This window comes from Ochlerotatus camptorhynchus, unplaced genomic scaffold, assembly GCF_037179485.1.
Source record: "Ochlerotatus camptorhynchus isolate MF236.1 unplaced genomic scaffold, CSIRO-AGI_Acam_v1.1 ptg000082l, whole genome shotgun sequence".
NCBI lineage: Eukaryota > Metazoa > Arthropoda > Insecta > Diptera > Culicidae > Ochlerotatus > Ochlerotatus camptorhynchus.
In genome coordinates this window covers 3157710-3183615 of record NW_027040572.1, presented here as the reverse complement: position 1 = coordinate 3183615, position 25906 = coordinate 3157710, and the positions used below count along the sequence as shown (strand labels likewise).

General features: G+C 41.5%; 2 protein-coding genes across 9 annotated transcripts in view; one reads left to right on the top strand and one right to left on the bottom strand.

The window, feature by feature from the left end:
- tral (trailer hitch) overlaps nt 1-17258 on the bottom strand; it is a 38967-nt gene extending 21709 nt beyond the window's left edge. For 4 of the 8 annotated variants that reach the window (XM_065217997.1, XM_065218000.1, XM_065217999.1 and 1 more), the window contains exons 1-3: nt 17153-17258; nt 16132-16756; nt 4741-5355 (exon numbers count right to left, since the gene is read on the bottom strand). In XM_065217997.1, coding sequence (XP_065074069.1) covers nt 4741-5355; nt 16132-16252 — 736 coding nt within the window. In that variant the 5' untranslated portion in view covers nt 16253-16756; nt 17153-17258. The remainder of the gene's footprint in view (nt 1-4740; nt 5356-16131; nt 16757-17152) is intronic. The other 4 variants (XM_065218003.1, XM_065218004.1, XM_065218005.1 and 1 more) reach the window with 2 other exon arrangements.
- A 3989-nt stretch (nt 17259-21247) lies between these two features.
- On the top strand, nt 21248-23280 carry LOC135698105 (cytochrome c1, heme protein, mitochondrial). Its single transcript, XM_065217956.1, has 5 exons — nt 21248-21386; nt 21860-21904; nt 21965-22246; nt 22323-22616; nt 22686-23280. Exons 1-5 carry the CDS (start codon nt 21315-21317, stop codon nt 22911-22913), a joined length of 921 nt encoding a protein of 306 aa, XP_065074028.1. The 5' UTR covers nt 21248-21314; the 3' UTR covers nt 22914-23280.
- Nucleotides 23281-25906: the final 2626 nt, after the last annotated feature.

The following is a 25906-nucleotide window of genomic DNA, read 5'->3' as shown; positions in this document are numbered from 1 at the left end:
CCTACGCGATGCAAAAAATAAATTCTAAGAGATGTCGGGAGAAACTTCGGAAAAATTTTCTTTTTGGCTCAGCTCTGGTATTATCTTCGGTCCCAAACTTTCATAGATAACAAAAACAAACATTGCGTAGTACTAGCATTTCGACTAGAATAGGGTACGCTTGATGTACTTGGGACCAATAGTGAGCCAATTTAAAATCGTTAGTTGCCACCGGTTGGTACGATGCCCCATGATCTACTAGTTCATCGTCGACTGAGACAATGTCACTAGTTCGCATCAACTATTGAAGAAGGCGACAGCAGTAGCTGTACTTCCCCTCGACATTTTGAGTGAAGGGTGATGGAATAAAGAGTTCACTTTGCTTCATGTTCCGCACTGGACGCGAATGTTCATGAAATAAACAGGCCTATTCTGCGCGGCGTGTGAGGTGAGATGACTCGCTGTCACTAGTGAAGTGACAATTATCACCTCGGGTGAGGTGACTCTCCATTTGATTTGCATGGAGACGCACCTCATCCGAGGTGACAATTGTCACTTCACCATCACTTCACTGTCACCTCACCTCACACGCCGCGCAGAATAGGCCCAAAAGCGTACAGGATTGGCGAGGAGAAAGCGGTTTCATAAGCTCAAATCGGAACAAGGCATGAAGGACGCATTCATGAAAACGAATCATTTAACTTTCCATTAAGCTGGGTTTAGACAGGGCAAGTCGATTGAACAAGTCAAATGTAATGACTTGAACGCGAATTGAACGTGTAAACCATGCCATTCAACTGACTTGATCAACTCACTTGAATTGAAAAAAGTTGAACCAGGCTCAACTTTTCAAGCCAATTGAATTCACCTGAGTTGATCATTTGACTTGCCTAGTCTAAACCCAGTTTAAAGCACATACACATCAATGTGATGTGAACAGGTGGGCAATGTGAATTTGTCGGCTCTTTCGTTGTACCGCTGTTTAAATGGTTAAAGGAGTGTGATGTCAAACTTGGATACACATATCGCCTGCGAGAGACAACAATCAATACGTGCACCGATCCTTGGCGGGATAAAAAAAAAAAACAAGTATTTTCTATGCAATATGATTGAGCACCAGATGGAATTCTTGTCCCAAACGGAGCAGATACATACGATACGAAACAATTTAGTGAATCGTTGTTCTTTGTTCATCGTATGTTTCTAAAAGAAGTTCGAAAGTTTTAAGAAAATATTCGGAACACGGTGACCAGCAAATCCCTATTAGTTATTTCTCGGAATTTTGGAAATTTGCCCGGTTGTGCGATATACATTAAAATTAAGCATAAAAGCGATTGCGATTGAGCTCAAGAGATCAGTAGGTTAAATTGGTCATTATTAAGACAGCAACATTTCTTTCTGGATCTTGAATTTGGTTCTGCGTCGAATTGAAGTCTGAAGTGGCCAAGATTTGTCTATGCACATTCGCTCAAAAATTAACAGGATTTCATTTGATTGTTCTCAAGCATTTCCTTTGCAATCTTTTCCCATAACAGAGTTCTTTTCAGAATTATTCTACAGTAAATTTTAGATTCTCTCTGGTAGTCCCTTGAAAATTTCTTATAACAATCCGGACACTCTCTGCAGAGCACTCCTAAAAAAAAAATTTGTATTCGCTTTAATTCTTCTTTGAATTCCCATGCAATTCACCTCAAAATTGACTTCAAATTTTGCTCAGCATATCACTTCTCAAAAGTTCACATCGCCGTGAGATAAGAAAGTGTCTCTCTCTGATCACGACTTCCTTCGGAAGGGAAGTAAAGCCGTTTGTCCCCGGTCCATGAGTAGTAGTTGATGGATCGATAGGTAGGGTCCAGGCGTGGGAGCTGCCTCCCTGGCGTTCGAAAAAAATGGCACACCGAAAATCTTCTTTAACTTTTGAACCGTATGTATTGATTACATCTGTCAAGTTTCATAGTTATTCATACAGTAGTTCCAGTCTTGTCATCGAAACAAGAAATTGCCCGTGAAAAAATGTTTTGCACCTTGCAATCAACATCCAGAGGCGTCCCATGGATCGCTAAAAAGCTTGGAATTGCAATACAACTGCGTGATAAGAACCTTCAAGGAGCGTCTGAGTGCCCACAGGAAAGAAGAGAGTGGTTGTAAAGTGGTCCAATGGACAGTGAAATGACCAATAAGGTGGTGCAACAGTTCAAGAACCGTTCAAACATGTCAATTCGAGATGTCGCAGTCGTAAGGTGTCAGTCGGTTTTGTGCAGAAAACCATGAAGCGAGCTGTGTTACATGTTTACAAGGTGCAAAAAGCTCCAAACCGGAATGAAAAGCAAAACATCACCGCGAGAACCCGCGCCCGGAAACTTTACACGAAGTCGCTCACCAAATCGTGTTGCATCGTGATGCCGACTTCCGTCAACTTCCTGGGCAAGCATATTTCGTTGCCAAGTCTAAGTTCGATGTTCCGGAGGATGTTCGATAGAAGAAATTATCGAAATTTGCAAAGTGCAAAGTTCCTGATCTGGCAGGCGATTTGCGGATGTGGTGAAATAAGCGTTCCCTTCATCACTTCCGGAACAATCAACGGTGCGATTTACACGGAAGAATGCGTTAAGAAGCGGTCATTCATAGAAACACAAAGGATCAACTCTGTTTTGGCCTGATCTAGCATTTGGCCAGAAGATATGAACCCACCAAATTCACCGGAACTTCGCAAACACCCCAAAACTATTAAAACAGAGCTGGAGTTGAAGAAAATTTGTGTAAAAACAACAAAAACACTGGGAAAATCGGTTGTACAAAATTTGATGGGTGGAATGAAAAAAAGGAAGGTGCGGGCATTCGGGATGGAAGACGAAATTGAATAAATCAAATTTCGTAAATCATAACTCATTAGTGACATTTAGTAGTTTTTCATTCCCTGAAAATTCCAAGAAAATCCGATAATCGGTTTAATTTTGGTGAGTAAATATGTGTATGCCATTTTTATCGAAACACCCTTTACACGGCGATATTCAAAATTCTGCTTTGGTCACTCAATTGAACTAACAGTCATCGTCAAGGCAAGTCATGTCAATTGTCAATTCCAGAGTGATTTGAGATTTGGGCGTAAATGCATTTGTAAACAAACACGTCAATCGCCGATTTTTCTCGAATAAAAACTCAATCTCAAAAACTAATAGCACTATTATTCGGTATAGTTTGGTTACGAGATTGAGCTTCTGTTCGCAAAAGCAATTACGCCCAAATCTCAAATCAATCCGGAATTGTTAACATAAGGTGACGAAGGTTTCTTTGAGGATCAAGTCTGTCAGTGACTATGGGAAAAACAAGTTTGTCAATATCGCGCATAAGTTTGTCATTGACATTGACAATGACAAAACTCAGCACTAATCAACGGAAAACAGACTAAGGGAAAAAACAGGTTCAGTAATATTTTTGATAATTTTCGCCATCGTGGTTAATGGTGGTGCGTGGTTAATCCAAAGTATGTTTTCTGAACAATTAACTAATGATGGTAAGCTCCAACTGGTATTATCCTAGGATTAAATCCCGATCAAGACTGTCCAGCTGCTTTGAGTTGGAGCTTACCGCCATAGATGGATTTACGTCACATTGTCGGCTTAAGGCAGTTTTGCTCTTAAAGAGTAAAAGTCAATCCTCCACAACTGCATATTGAAGGGGCATATAGCGCTTCGATTATAGTTTCGAAATAGAAATTAAACGAGAAAGTTCCATGGATCGCTTTTCTCCTTGGAGCAATTAAGAGAAATGCAAGGGAAATCACATCAGAAAGTTAAGGAAAGTTGTAAGCATAACTAATTCATAGCGAATTCCGTTCTAGGAGAAATTTTTAGATTAATTCCCTTGCCAATAATCGTCTGGCCCCAGGTGATAAATAAATACCTTGAGCGTTTATATTTAGCATAAAGCTGCAATAAAATTAAACAGTTATTGTAGAAGAGGTGTTTAACAAAAAGTTTGAAATTTTGAAAAGAAGAAAGCCAAAAAAAAAGTTTAATAAACAAAGAGATAAATATTAGTAATTACCATTCAATGCCACCTACATTCCGTCAGGGTTCCAAATAAGCTTGTATCTACAAAAATCCAACTTAATCACCGACAACTGTAACAGTTTTGCCCCGTTTCGATTGATATGTAGAGTCTTGTCATTGTCAGAGCATTTCGATATGCAACATCGGATATTCTAGACAAACAGTTGAACGTAACTAAAATCATAGAAACATTCAACATCGACCGAACAAGAAAGACCCCGAAGATAACGTCTGATGATAGACGTATCCAAAGTGCATACCTACTACGCAATACTAGAACGATGGTCTGGTTATAATATGGATGGAAAATGAAAAAAAAAACGACAATAGATAGGTTTCAAAGACACATCCAAAGAACACCCTTCCGGTAACAGTAGAAAACTGCTAGAAGCTCAAAATTATTTTGATATTCATTTGAGATCGAAAACCCGCTCATATAATACGGTTTACCTTTCTCAACTGAATACCTCTACTAAACGGAGTAAATATGATTTATACAAATGTTTCACACGCTAAAACTACTTAACTGCGGTTAAAAAGCCAAACAGTGATTATAAAATCGGATGCCGGAGGATAAATATAATAAAATAGAAAGATACTATGCATTGGACAGGTAGGAATAAATGGGAAAAAACGAAACCCAACCAAATCAACTGATTAAAATGAATGAGAAAAACTAGGAATCGCTTTTTACTGCGCACATCCCCACCTTGATCTTTGAGCTCATTGCCGACGATGACGGAAGAGGCCGAAGATCCCACAGGCCCCGGTGGTGTCGGCTGCTGTAGCGGTGGATCCGCACCTAACAGGCTGACCAGTTCGGAGCCTGGTGCCTTGGCAGACCCACCCGCCGAAGAACCAACGCCGGTTCCACCACCCGGTTGGACCTGCTGTTGCTGCTGCTGCTGCCCTGGCATTTGATTGACCGGCCCACCGGGAGGGAATGGACTCTTATTAACCAAATCGTTTGAAAGCATACCTCCGAGATTGTTTAGTCCGCCGAACGAGCTATATGGTTGACCGATCGGTTGATGACCGGGCGGTGGGCCACCCATCGGGCCGGGTCCTCCGGGGCCAATCGGGGGCATCATGAAACCCGGCTGCGGCTGGAAGCCCGGTTGACCGAGCTTGCCCTGCATCGGCGGAAGGGACTGCTGCGGGGGCAGATGCATCTGCATGATGGCCGGATCGTTCGGTACCGGGTTGTTGTTGATGACGCGGATGTCCTTGATGTCGGACCCGCGGAATAGGATGTAATCGTAGCATTGGTTCTGCGGGGCGATCGGAAACTGCGTCTCACGATCCTCCGTACCGTAGGATTTTACTGAAATGGATTAAAAGAGAGATGATGCTTTAGATGTGTGCGGTAGACAAGTACAACATAGGTGTTTGAATTAAAATTAGGGGACTGGAAGTTTTCTGACCACTCGAAGACTGATAGCCGGAAAAACAACGGAAGCAGATATTTTTTTACGAAACGTTCTTGTAGCTACGATTTTGTGAATAATAATAGAAAACAAAAATAGGTCCTAACCCCATGGTAATAGGGCACGTCACTGTACACACAAATTTGCTTCAATTTCTCGAATGCTGCTGGGAAAATTTGAACAAATTATTGACAAGAGATCTATAAATATTGTTTGGAATACCACTTAGTTTTTATTTTAGGAAGGACGGGTCTCTAAGACTTCTTCTCGAATTGTTCTGAAAAACGACAACCCTCCCATCTCTCTAGGTGAATGACCGAAGAATTTACATTGCTTGTATACTACCCATAATCGCATATCAGTCCCATCTTTGCTTGATTTCCTATCCATATGGGACTGAATATGCGATTATGGACAGTATAGATTTCTAAGCTCCCCTCTCATAGAATCTCGGGAACCAATTGAGCTGTCAAATAGCGGAACCAATCGAGCAAATCACGATCAACAACAGAAAAGAGCACGTCAGTTATTGCGAACAAAACTTCGGAACCCCTTTTCTCGTGACTCAAGACTCGCCTACGCAAATTAATACCATCTTTGAGTTGGGGAAAGTTTCCTCTATCCGATGATGCTGGTAATTTGCACAAGTTCAGATGGAAGCTTAATTCTAGGCACCTTCCCTTTCATGAAAGAATCAGCATTGCCACGGTGGAACCTCGTACCGGCGACCTTGCAGCAGTTCTGGATAAAGAGGACCACCTACCGAATATTTATAAGAATTGTAAAATACCTAGTACCCTCCCTAATCCATAATCGCCAGGATTGTGATGCGATATAAAAGCCAAGACAACGTTAAAAGCGATATACAATACTTGTTCGCTAACTGGGCTGCTTTTTAAATGAGCGTTCGTCAACTGGACTGTTGACGTATAACTGCTTTGTAACTAATAGCGAATTCGTTTATTATCGGGGTTGGAACCAGTTCCAACCCAGTGCGAAACCGAACTTTTTGTCAGTGCGAACCTCAACCTGAGCTAGGTTTAAAAAAAAAACGAGCAAACTGACGTTTGTCAGAAAACAAGCAGACCCAATCCTGATACCCGATCCAGGTTGGAACTGAATAATAAACGAATTCGCTATAAGCTACACTGCCCACAGCATAAACGACCACCAGAAGATAAAGATTTTAAGAAGAAAATGAATTCAAGAACAGAAATTTCGAAAATTTCTAAAAAAAATATGTTTAACAAATCTGATTTTATTGCCATTCGTATTTCGATTACCTACACACTTAATCTAGCTCGGTAAAATCTCCAACAGCCGATTACCTCGGCATTTACTTTTGCTGATATCTCTGCAAAATATGTGTTTGTTAGCTGAGTCTCGGCAATTGTTTTACTGAATCTCAGCAAAATAAATTGCAGAATTACTCGGCTGTTGGAATCTCGGCGAAATTTTTTAAGTGTGTATGGCTTGAAACGGATAATGTGATTTAAATTAAGTCGATAGGTTGTATTGTTATGGATAAATCGTTATAAACGTACCGTATAAATTGCCATTCAGCGGCACCAACCTTGTAAAAGAAGACTTGAGTGTATTCAAATCAAGACACGTTATTTTCATGAAAGATTGCCAGCAACAATAGGAGATTAATCTGCAAGCATGGTTGCAAACGGGCCGCAATTTCGGTGACCACGAAATTCTGGAAAACAACGATTTGAATCCGATGCAAGAAGAACCCGAACTTGAAGTTGGAAGCACTAGCTAGGAGAGTTTTCAGGATGCTGATATGACTCCGTGGACAATTCCGTTTGCACTCCCTCCGCGAAAAGTTTCACATTCACCCGAGTCACATGCGTTGTGAACCATTAAGAAGTGGTGGGATGTTTAATCTACCTAACCCAATGTACACGCCTTGACATCTGCCACACTGTAAACATTCTCTGCCGTTTCAACGAAAACCCCGGAGAGAAGCATTGGAACGCCGTCAATCACCCACTTATTCAGGAATCTCCGTGGTACATCACACATCCAATTGACCTAGGGGTCGTCCATTAATTATGTCACACATTTAGGGGGGAGGGGGTGTTTTGAAAACTGTGACGAGCCATACAAAAATAAATTAAGGTTCATACAAAAAATGTGACAAAGGAGGGTTGGGGGGGAGGGGGTTTGAAAATGGGCCAAATTTGCGTGACATAATTAATGGACCATCCCCTACAGGTAGGATGCTGATCCGAAGATCACCGGTTATTCTGTTGCTGAGTAGGCGACGAGCTGTGAGGATCGGAAGTCTGTAACCGTATATGTATTTATCGCCCAGGATAGTGTGATTTCGTGGTGTTGTAAACGCCAGTGGCGCTTTCTACTTGCGAGGTTGAGTACATGGCCCTTTCTGTAGCCGTCCAAGAAGCCCTGTGGCAGAAGCGTCTAAGAAATCTGTGGTAATACACGACAACCAGAGCACCATTGCAGTGGCCAAGAACGGTGGGTACTACTCCAGGACCATACACATTGACATCTGCAATCATTTCATATCTACACCTGTGTTCAATATAATAGCAATAAATAGGCCCTGAGTTTAGATGTGGATTGAGGGTCTCCCAGCTTGCTATATTAGGCAAGTACACACTTACTAGCGAACTTTCACTGCCTGATGATGATCATAATTCCAGTGCCTTCAACTCACCTCAAACATCTGCCAGTCGGCAACATGGAGCCACCACAGTCAACTGCACTCCGGGACGCATTCTTGCCGTCCGCCCTGAGGAAGCCCCTATTCCACTCATCGCAGTCGAGCCCCTCCTGCCAGCAACCAGCAGTCGTCCCGGCCCTGCGTTTGAGATGGGAGAAGGGGTCTTCCACATTCCTGTTATTGGCAAGTATGATCAACCGACGAATATATTATCGCCTGAAAATATCTTGGTTTCCAGCGACCCTACTCGAACATCCTTCCTCCGTCAAGTGACATCTACCAGCTCCCAAATGCAACTACACGCTGAACCTTCCGTTGTTCCCGAACAGCGGAGGTCGGACATAACGATTTACTATCAGAACGTTGGTGGTATGAACGGCCTCGTGGAAGATTATCATCTGGCCGTCATGGATCACTGCTACGACATTTTAGTTTTGACCGAAACATGGCTCAATTATCGAACCATTTCAAACTATGTCTTTGGTGCTGGTTACGAAATATTTCGCTGCGATCGAAACACGAATAATAGTAGGAAAACTACTGGGGGAGGCGTCCTTATCGCAGTTAATTCCAAGCTGAAAGCAGAAGTTATCGAGGACGATTCCTGGAACAGGGTTGAACAAATGTGGGTGGCTATTCAACTTGGTGATCGTCAATTGCTTCTCTGTGCAGTGTACATTCCTCCAGATCGAACCCGTGACTTGGAGCTTATTGACGCACATTGTCGATCCGTCTTGGCCGCTTCAGACAAAGCAGGCCCTTCCGACGAAGTTATTGTTCTTGGCGATTTTAACCTACCGGACATTGCATGGACTCCAACCCATAGTGGTTTCTTTTGTCCTGATCACGAGCGTTCATCTTTCCACGTAGGAACCATCCAGCTCCTGGACAGTTATAGTACCGCAATTCTGTCACAAATCAATGGCCTGTTGAATGAAAACAACCGCACCCTGGATCTCTGCTTTGTGAGTGCTCGTGATACAGCTCCTTTCCTCTCCACGGCACCCGAACCTTTAGTCAAGGTAGTGCATCATCACCCTGCTTTAGTTATCGTGATCGAAAATATTATTGTCCATGATTTCACCAGCACTCCAAACGCTGTGTCATATGACTTCCGTAGAGCTGACCATTGCAGTATCGTCCATGTGCTGTCTAATCTAGATTGGGAGCATATTCTAGATCCTGTAGACGTCAACATTGCTGCACAAACCTTTTCTCACGTCTTGGCATATGTCATTGACAGACACGTTTCCAAAAAGATCATCCATATCGACTCTCGCGTCCCGTGGATGACGAAAGATCTTCGCTCGTTGAAAAGAACTAAGAAGGCTGCTCTCAGAAGATTTACTAAACTCCGCACACTGCCACTGAAATGCTACTATGTCAGACTCAACCACGAGTATAAGCGGTTAAGTCGTCTCTGTTTTCAACGCTATCAAAGGAGGATTCAACGGCGGCTAAAATCACACCCGAAATCCTTCTGGAACTTCGTAAATGAGCAACGCAGGGAAGTCGGCTTACCCTCTTCCATGATTTTTAATGGTGAAACTGCTGGAAATCAACAAGACATTTGCAACTTGTTCTCAGCCAAATTTGCTAGTGTGTTTGTAGCCGAGCAACTCTCCGCTAATATCATTACTTCCGCGGCCAGTAATGTTCCTTTGATCAACCAAACGCTCAGCATGGTCGAAGCCACTACAGATACGATTTCTAGAGCAGCATCTAAACTTAAGACTTCAACTAAGGCTGGACCCGATGGTGTTCCGTCGATTATTCTTAAAAAGAACATCACTTGTCTTTTAGATCCACTGCGCCGCATATTCCAGCTCTCTCTTTCCAGCGGCATCTTTCCGTCTTGCTGGAAGACTGCGGATATGTTTCCTGTTCATAAAAAGGGAAGCAAACGCGACGTAAACAACTACCGGGGAATCACATCGCTGAGTGCTGTATCAAAACTTTTTGAATTGGTTGTCATAGAGTCCCTAAATGCGCATTGCAGATAATATCTAAGTACAGATCAACACGGATTCATAACTGGGCGTTCCACAACTACGAACCTGCTGTGCCTAACGTCTTACATCACAGACAGTTTGATTGCTCGGACCCAAACGGACGTTATCTACACAGATCTTACGGCAGCCTTCGATAAGCTGAACCACGAAATTGCGATCGCTAAGCTTGATAGGCTAGGGATCGGTGGAAATCTTTTGAGATGGTTTCGTTCATACCTCACGGAGCGCCAATTGACAGTAACTTTGGGTACTTGTCGCTCAGCAAGCTTCTGCGCAAAGTCCGGTATACCTCAGGGCAGCCATCTGGGACCATTGGTATTTCTCCTCTACTTCGACGACGTTCACCATGTTATCACAGAGTCACGATTATCGTTTGCAGACGATCTGAAAGTTTTTCTGCGCATCCGCTCACTCGCCGACTGCCGTTCTCTCCAAAATCAGATTGACATCTTTGCTGACTGGTGTAGTCTAAACCGACTGGTGGTCAACCCAGCTAAGTGTACAGTTATTACTTTCTCACGCAAGAAACAACCGATTATTTTCAACTACAAACTACTAGGCACGACTATCGAACGGGTGCACTGCGTGAAAGACTTAGGCGTTTTTCTAGACTCAAAGCTGACATACTCACACCATATATCGTATGTCGTCGACAAAGCGTCCAGAACGCTTGGCTTTGTCTTCAAGATTACTAAGAACTTCACGGACATTTACTGCTTGAAATCGCTCTATTGCTCTCTCGTACGATCTACGTTGGAATACTGCTCTGCTGTCTGGAGCCCGAACTACAATAATGGGGCCGAGCGAATTGAATCTGTTCAACGACGTTTTCTTCGCTTCGCGCTCCGTAAGCTGCCTTGGAGATACCCACTTCGTCTTCCAAGCTACGAGAATCGCTGCCAATTGATCAATATCGAGCCCTTACGTATCCGAAGAGATGTTTTCGGAGCCTTAACCGTCGCTGATACTCTGCAAGGAAGAATTGACTGCGAAGCAATTCTGCAACAAGTGAACATTAATGTTCAACCTCGATCACTACGCAACAGTCTTATGCTGAGACTTCCACTTCTTTGAACTAATTATAGCTTAGGGAGCGCTATTTACGGCTTGCAGCGAGTGTTCAACCGAGTAGCGTCGATGTTCGATTTCCACTTGACACGGAATATGCTTCGCCGAAGATTCTCTGCCTTTTTTGCTGACCGAAGGCGCTTGATACCCAACAGCTAAGTGTAAAATTTAGGACTTATAAATTTTTAGTAACTTGACAATGCTTTCCAAGTTATTTTCGTTTGTAACTGTAGTAACTGTAGTATATGTATGTCGTCTGTATAATCTGTACTTTTTTACAACACATCATTGGGACTATTTCTAGTCTGTTGATGCAACCATAACAAATAAACAAATAAAATAAACAAACTTTCACACAAGTTGTAACTTTGTTCTCTTAAAACCAATTGAGCTGAAACGTTCGCCACAGAACTACAAATATGTTTGCGATTACAAAATACCAAATTTTTGGAAGCATTGGCCGGGAAGTGAGACACTAGGTAAAAACGTTTCAGCTCAATTGGTTTTAAGAGAACAAAGTTACAACTTGTCAAAGTTGACCATTTTGTATGGAAATCGGCATGCGCTGCTATTATATTGAACACGACTGTAGATAGAGCTGAAATTAGGGCGCTACAGCTTTTGTGAACAATTACTGCTCTCGATGATTTCTCGAAAGGCATGGCTCTCTCTCTCTCTCTCCCTGGCAAATCGACATCACCATCGAGTAGAGGAGGACTTCCCTTACCCAATGGCTTTGTCGGTTTGTGTAGGCGTGCCTTTAATTCCTAGAAATCTACGAGAAAAGTCATTGTTTACAGAAGCTGTTACGCCCTAATTCCAGCTCTATCTAGATATATCAATTTATATAGACAGTAATAAATTAATCATTCTAGTTTTTCCTTCTTCATTAATCTCCAATCGTGATTGCTTTCAAGCCTTCTATAGTTCCTCTGTAAATTTTGATCTGGCCATGATGCAAAAAATCCATGAAATACGGTCGATGGTTATTCCCTCAATGTTTGCAATCAAGTACCACCATGTAAGTAACGATAAAAAATTTTTCACAGATGGGTCAACCATAAATGCTTCCACTGGATCATTTTCATAGCGCCTCAAATAAACTGCAAAAATATAAAATATTTTACGCAGTAGAGTGAATTGCCTCACTACCTTCTGACCATTATTTCATTTTTAAGGATAGTCTTAGCTCATTGGAGGCTATTCGCTCAATGAGGCCGATGAAGCACTCCTCGTATTTCCTGCCTGAAATCCCGCGTAACATTTGAAAAGGGCCTATGTCCAAAATGTAAACAATCCAGAAAATGAATTGTAAATTTTTCCGCCAGTATTTAATTCCTATATAAATAAATTGAAGTATTTTAGGCATTTATATTGTTCACAATAACAATAGTAACTATATCTCAGTACACAACATCCAAAACATGCGAAACGTTTTCAAAAATACATGAAAATCGATAAAAATTTAATATCACAGTAATAAGCCTTTTTGTGAATCTTTAAATGGTTAGGCCCTTTTTGTTAAGCCGTTGTGCTTGTCATCATAAATTGTAGGCCCTTTGCTAAGCCTTTTCTTAACGTCAAATAAATCATCGGCCCTGCCTCAAGCAGTAGGGCCTAGCTTTGATTTGAAATTTTTCAATCATCGGCCCTTCTACGTCGCTAGGCTTATGAATGGAACCTCATCGAACGAAAAAAAATATATTTTAGGCCCGAGGTTAGGCCGTTTTAGCATGAATGATTGGAAAAATTTCGTGGATCGGCCGTTTTAAAAATCAAGTTATTTTTAATGATTTTTATCGATAATGCGGAACATTCCTATACGACTGGTAGCTAATTACCAGTGCTACAGAATGGTATCAAAAATCGGTTTGTTTACATTTTGATCATAGGCCCTATTCAAATGTTACGCGAGAAATACGATCTAAACTGAGTGCTTTATCCAACTGCTTCTATACATCACCTTAGCGTGGGTCCCATCTCATTGCTCAATTCCGGGTAATGAGAAAGCGGACTCATTGGCTAAGGTGGGCGGGCGCTATGGACGGCGATATTTTTGAACGACAAATTGCCTTCAACGAATTTTTCTCCATTGCTCGTCAGCAAGTCCTCATCAGTTGACAACAAAAATGGAATGATGGTGATTTGGGAAGATGGTTACATTCTATTCTCCCATAGGTGTCGAACAAACCATGATTCAAAGGGTTGGACATGAGCCGCGACTTTATACGCGTTAAGTCAAGGTTTCCTGCTCGTTAGACTCGCACTTCTATCGAATTGGGCTCTCAGGCAGCCAGCAATTTATGCGCGTGTGGCAGTGATTATCACGATATCGAGCATGTTGTTTGGTCATGTACTCTACACCGTGTTGCCAGATCTGAGTTATCCACATCCCTCAGGGCCCGAGGAAAACAACCCGCGATACCCGCTAGAGATGTCTTGGTTAGCTCGACTATGTATTTGAATTTAATTTGTGTTATTAAAATGAATAGATCGGAGGATTTAGTAGCTAGTTTAGTGTCATCTTGTGTTCTCCCAAGTTGTTAGCTGCCCATCGGTGTAACCCCATGTGTGTCTTTTTCATCAGTATGTCGCTTAGTTCGAGATCAAAAGCACATTGCTCTCCAAACCTTGTGTTCTTAATCCCTACCCTGGCATCCATTTGTTACAATTTGTTGCCCGCGCTTTACTAACGTTAGTTTTAAGTAATTCTGTGATCTAAACAATGAATATCGGCTCCGCAAAGCTACAGCAAATGAGCCTTGAAAAATAAACGCATTATTTAAAAAAATCTGGTTTTATGCCTACACACCAAAATACGTGTTTTCACGGGATAGGAACAGAAGGCCGAAACACATAATGAAACGTATGTTAGTATGAAAAATATGTTAGCATCTGGACCTACGAAAAATTTCGTTGATCGGCCGTTTCAAAAATCAAGTTATTTTAATGTTTTTTTATCGATAATGCGGAACATTCCTATACGATTGGTATCTATTTAGCGGTGCTATAGAATGGTATCAAACAACGATGTGTGCACATTTTTTTCATAGACTCTTTTCAAATGTTACGCAAGTCTCTGTTCTTCGCGGAAAAAAAAAACTCCAAGTGCTCCATAGCAACGTTATGCTGAGATTTCCAACTAACAATTTTAGCTGCAGATTAGCTTATACAGCCAAAAATGGCACACGCAGCTAATTTTTGCCTGTATAAGCGCTAGTCTGCAGCTAAAATTGTTTGTTGGGTTGGCTTTTCGCCGCACTAACTACAGCATGAACGACGGTTTACAGCGAGTACTTAAATGAGTATCTTCGGTAGCCGACTTCCAGCTGCCACAACAGGTGCAACGCCGACGTTTTGCTTAATTTTGTTTTTGACTGTGCTGTAAACCGTGAATGACCGGCATATATGTTTTTTATTCATTCGACCTTCCTTTTCTGTTACTCTAGCAAGCCATCATGTTGATGTTAACAAAATAAATAACTTTTGAAAAACTTTCAATGTAATATGTAACTGACATTCACTCATTCATCCATACATATGAGTATAGAAAATTCTGCTTAGTTCTCGTGTTACTTTTCAAATAGATCATTGATCGATTATATTCATCGACTCTTTCTTTCGTTAATAACTTGGCTGCATTAATATTTAGGGCTAATTTTTCTACATGGCCTGTCAAAATAAAGTATTATTGAGCGTATTGGACGATAAGAACAGCTGAACATGTTTTTGGAGCTAAGTTATTAAACAAAGAAAGAGTAGACGAAGAGAATCGATCAATGTAGATAGGTCTATTTGAAAAGTGACGCGAGATTTGTCTCGTAATTGGTTGTCACAAGGAGGATATTCTTGTCTTCAAATTTCTAGAAGCAACTATAAATCTTAACAAAAATTCTGTATTTATTCATTTTGCTTTGCTTTAGTCGAAATCCTGCTTTAGTAACTATAGCTATATAAATGACTCTAATCATATAGAATATACATATCACCGCAATGTTATTCGTCAGGGTTCAGCCATAGACAAAACAAACGTGGATATCCAGTACCGTAATATCAGTAATATTATCAGTCAACACTAGGATTAATCAAAAGCTATTTAAACCAGGCTACGGTTGGAAACCCGATATTGATAATGCAATTATATGCACAAACATGTCGAATGACAAAGTTTGATAAGATTATCGACTAAAATTGTTTATGCACAATTTGCAAAAAAAAATGTAATCCAATACGTCACACAACAACCGTGCACCGTAGGATTTCGAACTTCTCACAACTACAGCCCAATGCATCGTTATTCTTCCGACTCGACGCCTGTGTCTGTGAGGTACGCCGGATGGGGAGATAACTAGGTTCGGGGCAGCAAATTGAAACTCCCCCTACGACGACGACGACAACCAGACTGATGCTGCTGCTGCTGCTTGGTTGGCTGACCGACCGACTGATTGACGAGTTCGAAGAGATTGTCCTCGTCGAACGAAAACCACCCCGACAACGTAAAAAGAGAAACAAAGGCCTACTTTGCAAAACAAACTTCCGTCCACAAAAGGCGTCGTTTCGTCACTCGCTTTTCTTTTTTATTCCGCAAAAAAGCGACCAACAGAAAATGAGGTTAGATACCTTCTCCCTTCCTTGCAGCAGCTCCCATACCCGTCACCGACGTTGTCCACCTTAGCAGCCAGCAAAGTTCAGTAGCACACAGTAGTGAAGGAAAAAAAAAGAAAAGAAAGACCCGAGAGGGAGCAATAATCGAATGATGAAAAAGAAGCTGTCAAACAATGGCTGCTTTTTTACTGTGTCTCTCCCCCTCGGAACAGTGTCCAAGGAAAATGGAAGCTTCCTAACCACAAATACGCGACACTATCCGGTTTCTACTGCTAGCTTTCGAAGGCACTTACCTCGCGCTAGGGCAATGGTACAGCGGTCCGGATCCACGGTAAACAGCAGGCCCTCATATCGGATGTCGGCTTTCGAAATCAGCGATATGCAGGAGCCAATCTCCGGCATAGGGCAGCTCATCTTGGCTGGTGGCTAATCCGAGCTGCTCACGTAGCAGGAAATCTTTTTCTTCAGCAGGAAACTTTATCCAACTAATGTAATGTACTATTTTGCTGCTTCGATGATGATTTCGCACAAACTGCGACCATTCGAAATGGAGAAAAAAAAAAGAAAGGTAGGAAAATTTTCCCTTCAATCCACACTGCACTTCTTCACACACACACTCCGCACTTCTATTTCGAAGGCTTTCACTCCGACCGAAACTCCGAGATCCTTCTTCAGCACTTTACGGCGTACGAATGCGAACATGAACGCGAACGAGCGATTGAAAACGAGAGCCAGTCACACAGTGAATAGTAGGCTGCTTTTACGACGATTCAAAGATGGACGACTGCCGCTAGCAGTCTGCTGATTTTACTACCACACAGCACACTTGCTGACGATGACGGTAATGATGATGCGATGATCGCAACTGATGGTGTTTGCAACGAGGAAACGGCTCGTCCGACAGCGGCGAACGCACAGCTGGAAAATAGAAACAGTGTTGCTGATCATTTCTAAAATACAGTAGTTTATCTTGTTCTTCGTGCAATATTTCTGGGGTTCTTTTTCAATTTTTGTGGCTTGAGGTCTAATTTTAGGAAGTCAAAAATAATTATTTATTGAGTGTACAAAGCATTCAAATTTTACTAACTTTTGTTTGATTGTTTTAACAAAACCAAAACCCAATTAACCTCAATGTGACAAACTGGCAACCTTTCTCAAAAACGCAAAAAAAAATCCACACACACAGCTAAAAACGCAACTTCACACAAGGACTTTCCACCAGTCGTCACTCAAGCCCAGCACTCTGCTCTTACAGCAAACAGGAAAGCACTCGTAACGGCACTATTTCCTGTGAAATTCACCCACAGCCCATACCTCACCAAATCCCCAATCAATCACCAACAGCCGGATAAATCGAGAGACCTTTTTTCCAACCGCCAAAGTTTGGAAAAGTGTGTAAAATCGTACGAAAACAGCGAAAAAACAAACCCGTACTCGTATGCACTGAACTTCCAACTGAAGTTGGCTGCGATGGTTTTTTGTGCGGCGAGGAAAAGAAGAGTCACTCGCCCGCCCGTTGTCTGGGGTTGATGATCGTTGATCGATGTTCAATGATGATGACGAGTCAAAATGGCGTTCGAGTGGCCGGGTTGATCGATTCAACTGTCAGCCTCCGCACTGACACGGCAAGGTTTCATGTACCGCAGAGGGGTGTATCGATTGCTTAGGGTGTTTTATAAAGGTGGGAAATTGCCGTATTGAAAATAGAGCTTTTCAACGTTTAATCGGCGTACACTGATAAATTAAACTATTCCCATTTTGCTTGAAATTTAATCAATTTGACATTAAACTCAGTTTAATCATAACGAATGATTAAAAATTAATGCTCTCTTTCTTAAAAATAATCATCTGATATTAAACCCAGTTCAATCATGGTTGATTATATTGAAAACTATCTTTTTTGAATAAATTTTTATCATTGTTGATTCTATTTTAATAATTTTTGAATAAAATTTAATCTTTTTTGATTATATATTAATATTTAAAAAGAATAAAATTTAATACTGGAAAGATTATAACGAATTTAATCATGCATGACTACTGCCGAAGTAATCATGGCTCGGACTCAATAGATGAAGCGGGAATCTGAAAAAAAAAACCGATAGACTGCCAGCTTGACTGCAAGTACATTAGACGTTCACTAACTGAAAGACTTTAAACTTTAACGTCTTTAAATTGAAAGTTCACTAACTAAAAAATAAGTTTTAGATAAAAGACATTTATCTGTCAAATTTATGCATTTCAAAGTGTCAAGATGATCCAGGTGAACACGAGGATGAACATTGATGCATTTTAAATGTATTTGACAGCTGGTTTGACCCATAAAATGCGTTTCAGTAAGGAAAAGTAAACATGTTTAATTAAAACGCTGTACAGACTAAAGAGTTATAACAACCGGTGAACACTCGTGTTTATTTCAGTTACCGTGGGGACGTAATTTGTGATTAGCCCCTTCTTCTTCTTCCTCGCATTTCAAGCTTATTGCTTATGGCATATTAGCTTATTGCGTGCTATCAACTTAGTGTTCTAGATGCACTTCCACAATTATTAATTGAGAGCTTTCGATGCCTGTACCATTTTTGCATTAGTATAATTGTGTGGCAAGTACAATCATACTCTATGCCCAGGGAAGTCGAGAAATTTTCCAACCCGAAAAATTCCTAGACCGGACCGGGAATCGAACCCAGCCACCTCCAGCATGGTCTTGCTTTTTAGCTGTGCCTTTACCGACTGAGCTAAGGGAGGCCCCGGTCCCTTTCAAATTGTATCATTATTTATGTACGGTCCTTATATTTTAAATGACGTTTCACATTCATCTAGTGATGGCCGATTTTCATTCGAATAATCGATTAAGAGATTAACGAACCGAAAAGTAAAATATTTGCTATCGGTTATATCATGCCGATATAAGCATTAACCTAGGGGTACGACAGCTTTTGATAATGAGTCATACTGGAGTAAATTTTGAGTAACTCTGAGTAACTCGAGTTGCTCAATATTCAATGCACGGTGACATAGCAACCTGTTTGTTTTGTGTGTATTCCACGATTGTCAAGCAAAGACGTTTGACGAGGAAAATCTACGTCCATCATTCAACAACATTATATACCGGATATCCATCCACAAAACCTGTCTCGCAGCATGCAAATCATGCAACAAGATTCAAAATGTTTCAGTGCCCCATAAAAGTTTCACTTCACGTGGCATCGAAGATTACGGCTTTGTGATTCCAGGACTGTATTGCCCACGAATGACAACTAATTTTTTTAATGGTAGTACCAACAATCAATACAAAACTTACGATTTTAAATTGGCTCACTACTTGACTAGCCTATTGGTCCCAATCAAATCGATTACGTACCCCATTCTAGTCAAAATTCTAGTACTACACTATGTTTGTTTTGATTTGCTATGAAAGTTTGACAGATAAAATGAGGGGTTATTCGATTTTCCTATGTTTCGGGGGGTGAATCGATTAGCTTGGGACCGAAGAGAGTACCAGAGCTGAGCCAAAAAGTTGAGCACGTTTCTTCGGGACCTACTAGCAACAATCAATACGAAACTAACGATTTTAAATTGGCTCACCACTTTAGTAGCCTATTGGTCCCAAGCAAACGATTAACGTACCCTATTCTAGTTGAAATTCTATTACTACACTATGTTTGTTTTGATTAGCTATGAAAGTTTGACAGATAACATCAGGGGTGTGTGGATTCATGTAGAACATGCAGGGGTGAGTGAAATAGCTTGGGACTGCTTGGGACCGTTGTTCTGGTACTGAGTGAGCCAAAAATAATAATGATTTTCTTCGGGACCCAGTGGTCTTAGAGTTACCTCTATGGTTATAACACGTTATAGCGCTATTTTGATGGTGGTTTCTGTGTTGCATTTATTTGACAACCGTTATAACATGTTATAACTCTCCAGTCTGGACAGCGTTTTAGTATTCATCTTTGGTTATAACATGTTATAACGGTTGTTAAATAATTGCAACACAGAAACCACCATCAAGATAGCGCTATAACATGTTATAACTCTGTAGTCTGAACGTACTATAAAACGCTGTCCAGACTGGAGAGTTATAACACGAACGTCTTGTTTTTATGTGTACCACATATGAATTTTTGCAGTATGATCAACAAATGATATCCATGTGTCGGATATATATGTACATAATATGCCCTGATAAAATTTCATATATTGTTTTTTATGTATCCCACACATGCATTTTTGCAATGTGATCAACAAATAAAGCTGACCATTGCAAGGTCCTAAGTAACATTGATCGATTCTCTTCGTCGACTTGCTCTTTCGCTAATAACTTGAGCACATAACTGTTTGATGATGTGTTTGTCATATTAGATGCTAGATAAAAGCTGCTTTTATCGATCTGTGTGCTGAAAATATCTGGGAATGTCTTTGCATGCTCGTGAGGATACAAAAAGAAAGTCGACGAAGAGAATCTGTCAATGTTACTTAAGACCTAATGCAATGTTCAGCTTGAAATTATATCGGACACATATACTTAATATGTGTACACATAAAAGCTATGTGTAACCACACATACTATTAATTTGACTCATAAATCTCACGTCACTTTTCAAAAGGTTCTAACTAACAAATGTAAACAAATCGAGTTAAGCGATACAAACTATTGCTCTTCTATCATTGTATGTGATACAAAAACATCCATCCAAATTTACTTTCATTTATTTAAGATAATCATTGATCAAAAATTGCCCAATGTACAGTTTGAAATGATGGGTACATGATTGTTACTTCGGTCATTCGGACTGCCTAATATGATTGGTGCTCATTTTCCAAAGGCGGGGCCCTGTGCTTAAATTTATTTTTCGTCATCCGAGATTTTCGGTAACTTCGACAGATTGTGGGTAACAATAAGAACTAACGACAGCTCGGTTATTCCTCTTTGAACCGAACAGACTACCGAGCGTTCAGCATATAAAAACTCGGTTGAAATCAAACCGAGTTCGGTAATATTTTCTAAGTGTGCATGTTTTTTACTGGTTGAAAATAAAAAAAAAAACAGCCGCTGTTAAGTCGAACACTTTGACAGCTGATTTTGTGGTTGAAAATAATAAACAAATCAATTTTATACGACTACACTAGCTATGTTGCATTAGTGAAGTCTTGCGTCGATAAATCAATGGGTGTATTATTTATTAATCACGAGAAATCAACGTTCATTGTGTACGTTTCGATTTAGACCCCTTTGACATGTTGCCCTTATTTTTTTTTATATTTATCTTGGTAGATCTATCCTTCAAAAAACCACGTTTGATGCTTCACAGTGAAATTCACAGTATTCAGAGCGAGAATCGATAGTATTGACAGCCGTCAAGGTTTCCACGAAGTAGCGCTGTCAAAAGTCGAAGAAGAAAAGTGCGAAAAACGACATCACGACGACCATCAGCGAGAAGCAGAGATCCTTCACTTTTCCCCATCGCAGTCCATCATGGCGGCTTTCGTAGGAAGAATTTGTGGATCCGGCCTGTTAAATACGAAAAATGGGATTACCTTGCAAAAGGTCGGTATCAAAGCTGCTTCGGAGCGGTTCCGGAACTGCGGGATCAAGTGGAGAGCGATGCGGAATAACCTCTGCGGACGTTTTGGGGGTGTTCTTTCGGTGCCTAGCCCTAGTTGTGTAATCAGACAGTGAGTTCAGTGTAAAGAAAAAAAAAGTTACGAGGAAAAATTCGAGGCTGTGGAAATCAGCTGTGAAGCTGCCGTTTTCGATGATACAAGCTGGAAATCTTTGTTTCTGTGGACATCTGAATCCGGTTCTTGATTTGAATCTTACGTGCTGTGATAGTTTGGACCAAAACAAGTAATATTTGACCGAGAAGTTCTGTTTTTCCTACTGGGGTTATGTAACCAAAAGTTTGACTTTGGCACTAGTCCTAGACGTTAGGTTCCGTCTCGCTCTTCATCAGATTCATTTGTGCTGGGTTAATCTGTTGGTTTTTTTTTTGATAATCGAATCTTGTACTTCCTTTGCAGGTACAACAATTCTCAACAAGCCGACCCTGGACGAGAAGTCAGAAGGTAAGAGAACGAAAACAGTGATTCGGAACAACGGTAAACATATTTTTTCGGTTCCCACAGCTAGCGACCGTTGCCGGAATTGCAGTAGGTGGAGCCGGTGCCCTGCTCTACGCCTTGGAACAGTCGGTGTCCGCTTCGGGAACCGAGGTGCACCCTCCAGAGCTGCCATGGAACCATAAGGGTGCGTTCGAATCCCTGGACCATGCTTCGATACGACGTGGCTACGAGGTGTACAAGCAAGTTTGTGCCGCTTGCCACTCGATGCGTTTCATTGCCTATCGTAACCTGATTGGCGTTTCGCATACCGAAGCCGAAGCCAAGGCTGAAGCTGCCGATGTTCAAGTGAGTTTTTATGGTGGGATCAGCGTGGTGTTCGGTTGTTTGTAAATCGATATTTTTTTTATTTTTTTCATTTTAGGTTCGCGACGGTCCCGATGATACCGGCGCTTACTTCATGCGGCCGGGCAAACTGTCCGATTACTTCCCTAGCCCATACCCGAATGAGGAAGCGGCCCGTGCTGCCAACAACGGTTCTTACCCACCCGATCTGAGTTACATCGCGTTGGCTCGTCACGGTGGAGAGGACTATTTGTTCGCGCTGTTGACTGGCTACTGCGACGCTCCAGCCGGCGTTGTTCTGCGTGATGGCCAGTATTACAATCCCTACTTCCCGGGAGGTGCCATCTCGATGGCCCAGGCTCTGTACAATGAGGTAAGCAACATTCACTCGGAAACCTTTTTGTAGGTCGTTCGTGTCTAAATCTATCATTGATCCTTGCAGTCCGCGGAATACACCGACGGAACACCGGCCTCTGCCAGTCAGCTGGCCAAGGATGTGTCCACTTTCTTGGTATGGTCCGCCGATCCGTGCCACGATGAGCGCAAACGCATGGGCATCAAATCGCTCGGCATCATTCTGGTTCTTGGTACGCTTGTGTACTACATTAAACGACACAAGTGGGCTGCCCTCAAGACTAGGAAGATTTCTTTCTATCCTAAACAAAAGTAAATAACCGTAAGTACAGGTACGGGCGATTCGAGGGGTGCTGAAGTGACGTATAGCAAACAAGCAGGCAAGAACAACAATCGTTGGAAGAATGCAATAGCTGAAACAGCTGCAACAACATCTATTGAACTTTCATTCAATGATAGAGGAAACCAAAAACAAATTATGCTGCTAATATGATTATTGTACAATTTTATCGAGAGTTAATCACTACCATCAATTGATACTGCTGGAAATTAAATTTTCAAACCAGAAACGCATGCAGACAGACGGGACATGCGAGGGAGGGAGAAACAACGACCGGAAATATGTAGCCCGATAAGGAAACCAGGAACGCAAATAAAGCGAAGTGTTGTTAGTATAAATTCAATCACGCGAAGATCGTACTCTTACTTTTTATTTGGAAAGAAATTTTCACCGTTTAGATTGTTGGCAATCTGTCGGGGGGACTGGATTCGCCAAACGTTTTTATATTGTAAAAAGTACTCCGTTAATGGTTTGAAGATCTCCAGAATACTTCCTGACTAACCTGGCCTTCTGAGTGAAAGTTTTTCGGAAAATGTCGGAAGTAACGTGATTCACTGTAGAGCGGACATTTGAATAGGAAAGCTGGTGGCAAAAATGGACACTGGCCATTAGACCATGCTTGGCATACACAATTGTACACACCAACTGCTCATTTGTTAATAACTTTTCACTCAGTTGTTGAAATTTGTTTTAAAGTAATTGATAGATTATCAATAGATCATGCTATGATAGATCATAGCTTACTATAGAGCTTGAGCTTGATTGACCGCCTACGGTTGCTACTCTGTTACTGCCAGATCAGCTGTAATTACACAGAGAACCAATAGACGATGCTTGGGACTAGCAATCATCCTCAATGTGTAAAAACTGGTGATCTTAAATTAGGCAATACCAGCGCCGGCCGCGCCCGAACACAGGTCAAGAAAGGAATGGCAAGGATTGTGTTGACATGACACTCGCTTTGATGGAAGCCGAGAACACCTCTGCACTTCCACGAGGAATCACTGGGATGTTGGATAAGAGGGTTGGGTTTGCAGCAGGGTTCGTTTTGGTAAAACGATAAGCTGAATTGATGTCCTAACGATCATATAACGCGAAGGAGCTTGGGACTAAACCCACGGTCTTCTGCTCAGTAAGCAAAAACGTTTGCCACTAGGCAGACGAGCACCTTTTTAATCACCGAGTTGCTGTTATTACCATGTAGTCATATTAACAAATAAAACGATTGACGAATCTTGAATGTGGATGGGCCTGAGATTAGTCTCATTATGTTCTGCTCAGTAAGCAAAAACGGTTGCTCTAAGGCCACCGAGCCCCTCATATCACATAATACCGTTGCTCAAATTTGTGTATCCATTCAAACCCGGAACCAACGACAACAACGAGTTTCGCAAAATACACGATGCACAAGCGATTTTACCATAAATCTCTTTGATATGTAAGGACCTGGGACCGCGTTTTTCTGCTCAGTAAGCAGGCCACTGTAACCGACGATCTTTCAAATCCGAAAACTAAAAACTACGAAAAAGTACTTAGGCCTTCATTAAGTTCCCCTTTCACGCGACGTTCAATGACAGGGTCCTATCCAAGATTACATCTGAAAAATCCAAATCTGGCCAACGCCCACCCTAAACCTAAACCTGTTCTAATCCACCTGAAATGACTAACGAATGGAAGACTTTGACTACCCAGCCATGCAATAGTCTCATTTCGTGCCTTATGGCAACTTGATGATTCTATTGCGCTCATCTTTTGGCACCACCCAGGGGAGACTTGGTCCTGTACCCAATGCTTAACTTATCTCCATTCCACTCAGCTACTCGCAATTTCTTGTGATATAGTGGGCGGAATATTATTATATGAGACAATTCAATGCAGACGTCTTTCCAAATTTGGCAGATCGACAGATAATCGGTGAGTTACCACGATAGTTGCTATTCAACAACTCGACAACGTCCCATCGTCAACGCCTGCTATGAGAATTTCCCATTGCAGACGCCAACGAAATGACGTCATCGAGCTATCGATCAACTACCCTGGTTATCGCCTGGTACCTTATAGCACGATGCTAGGAGGCGAACCGGAAGAATCGATGAGCTACCTCCCCCTAATAGCATAGAGGTAACTCTAAGACAAGTAGGTCCCGAAGAAACGTGCTCAAATTTTTGGCTCACCTCTGGTACTATCATAGAGGTAACTCTAAGACTAGAAGGTCCCGAAATAACGTGCTCAACTTTTTGGCTCAGCTCTGGTACTCTCTTCGGTCCCAAGCTAATCGATTCACCCCTCGAAACATAGGAAAAATCAATAACCCCTCATTTTATCTGTCAAACTTTCATAGCGAATCAAAACAAACATTGCGTAGTACTAGAATTTTGACTAGAATAGGGTACGTTAATCGTTTGCTTGGGACCAATAGGCTACTAAAGTGGTGAGCCAATTTAAAATCGTTAGTTTCGTATTGATTGTTGGTACTATCTTCGGTCCCAAGCTTGTCGAACCACCCCTCGAAACATAGGAAAAACCAATAACCCCTCATTTTATCTGTCAAACTTTCATAGCGAATCAAAAAAAAAATTGCGTAGTACTAGAATTTCGACTAGAATAGGGTACGTTAATCGTTTGCTTGGGACCAATAGGCTACTAAAGTGGTGAGCCAATTTAAAATCGTTAGTTTCGTATTGATTGTTGCTAATAGGCTGGTCAAGTAGTGAGCCAATTTAAAATTGTTAGTTTCGTATTGATTGTTGGTACCAGAGCTGAGCCAAAAAGTTGAGCACGTTATTTCGGGACCGTCTAGTCTTAAACGCTGGCCAGACTGAGCAGTTATAACATGTTATCAAATAATTGCAACACAGAAACCACCATCAAGAAAGCGCTATAACAACAATCAATACGAAACTAACGATTTTAAATTGGCTCACCACTTTAGTAGCCTATTGGTCCCAAGCAAACGATTAACGTACCCT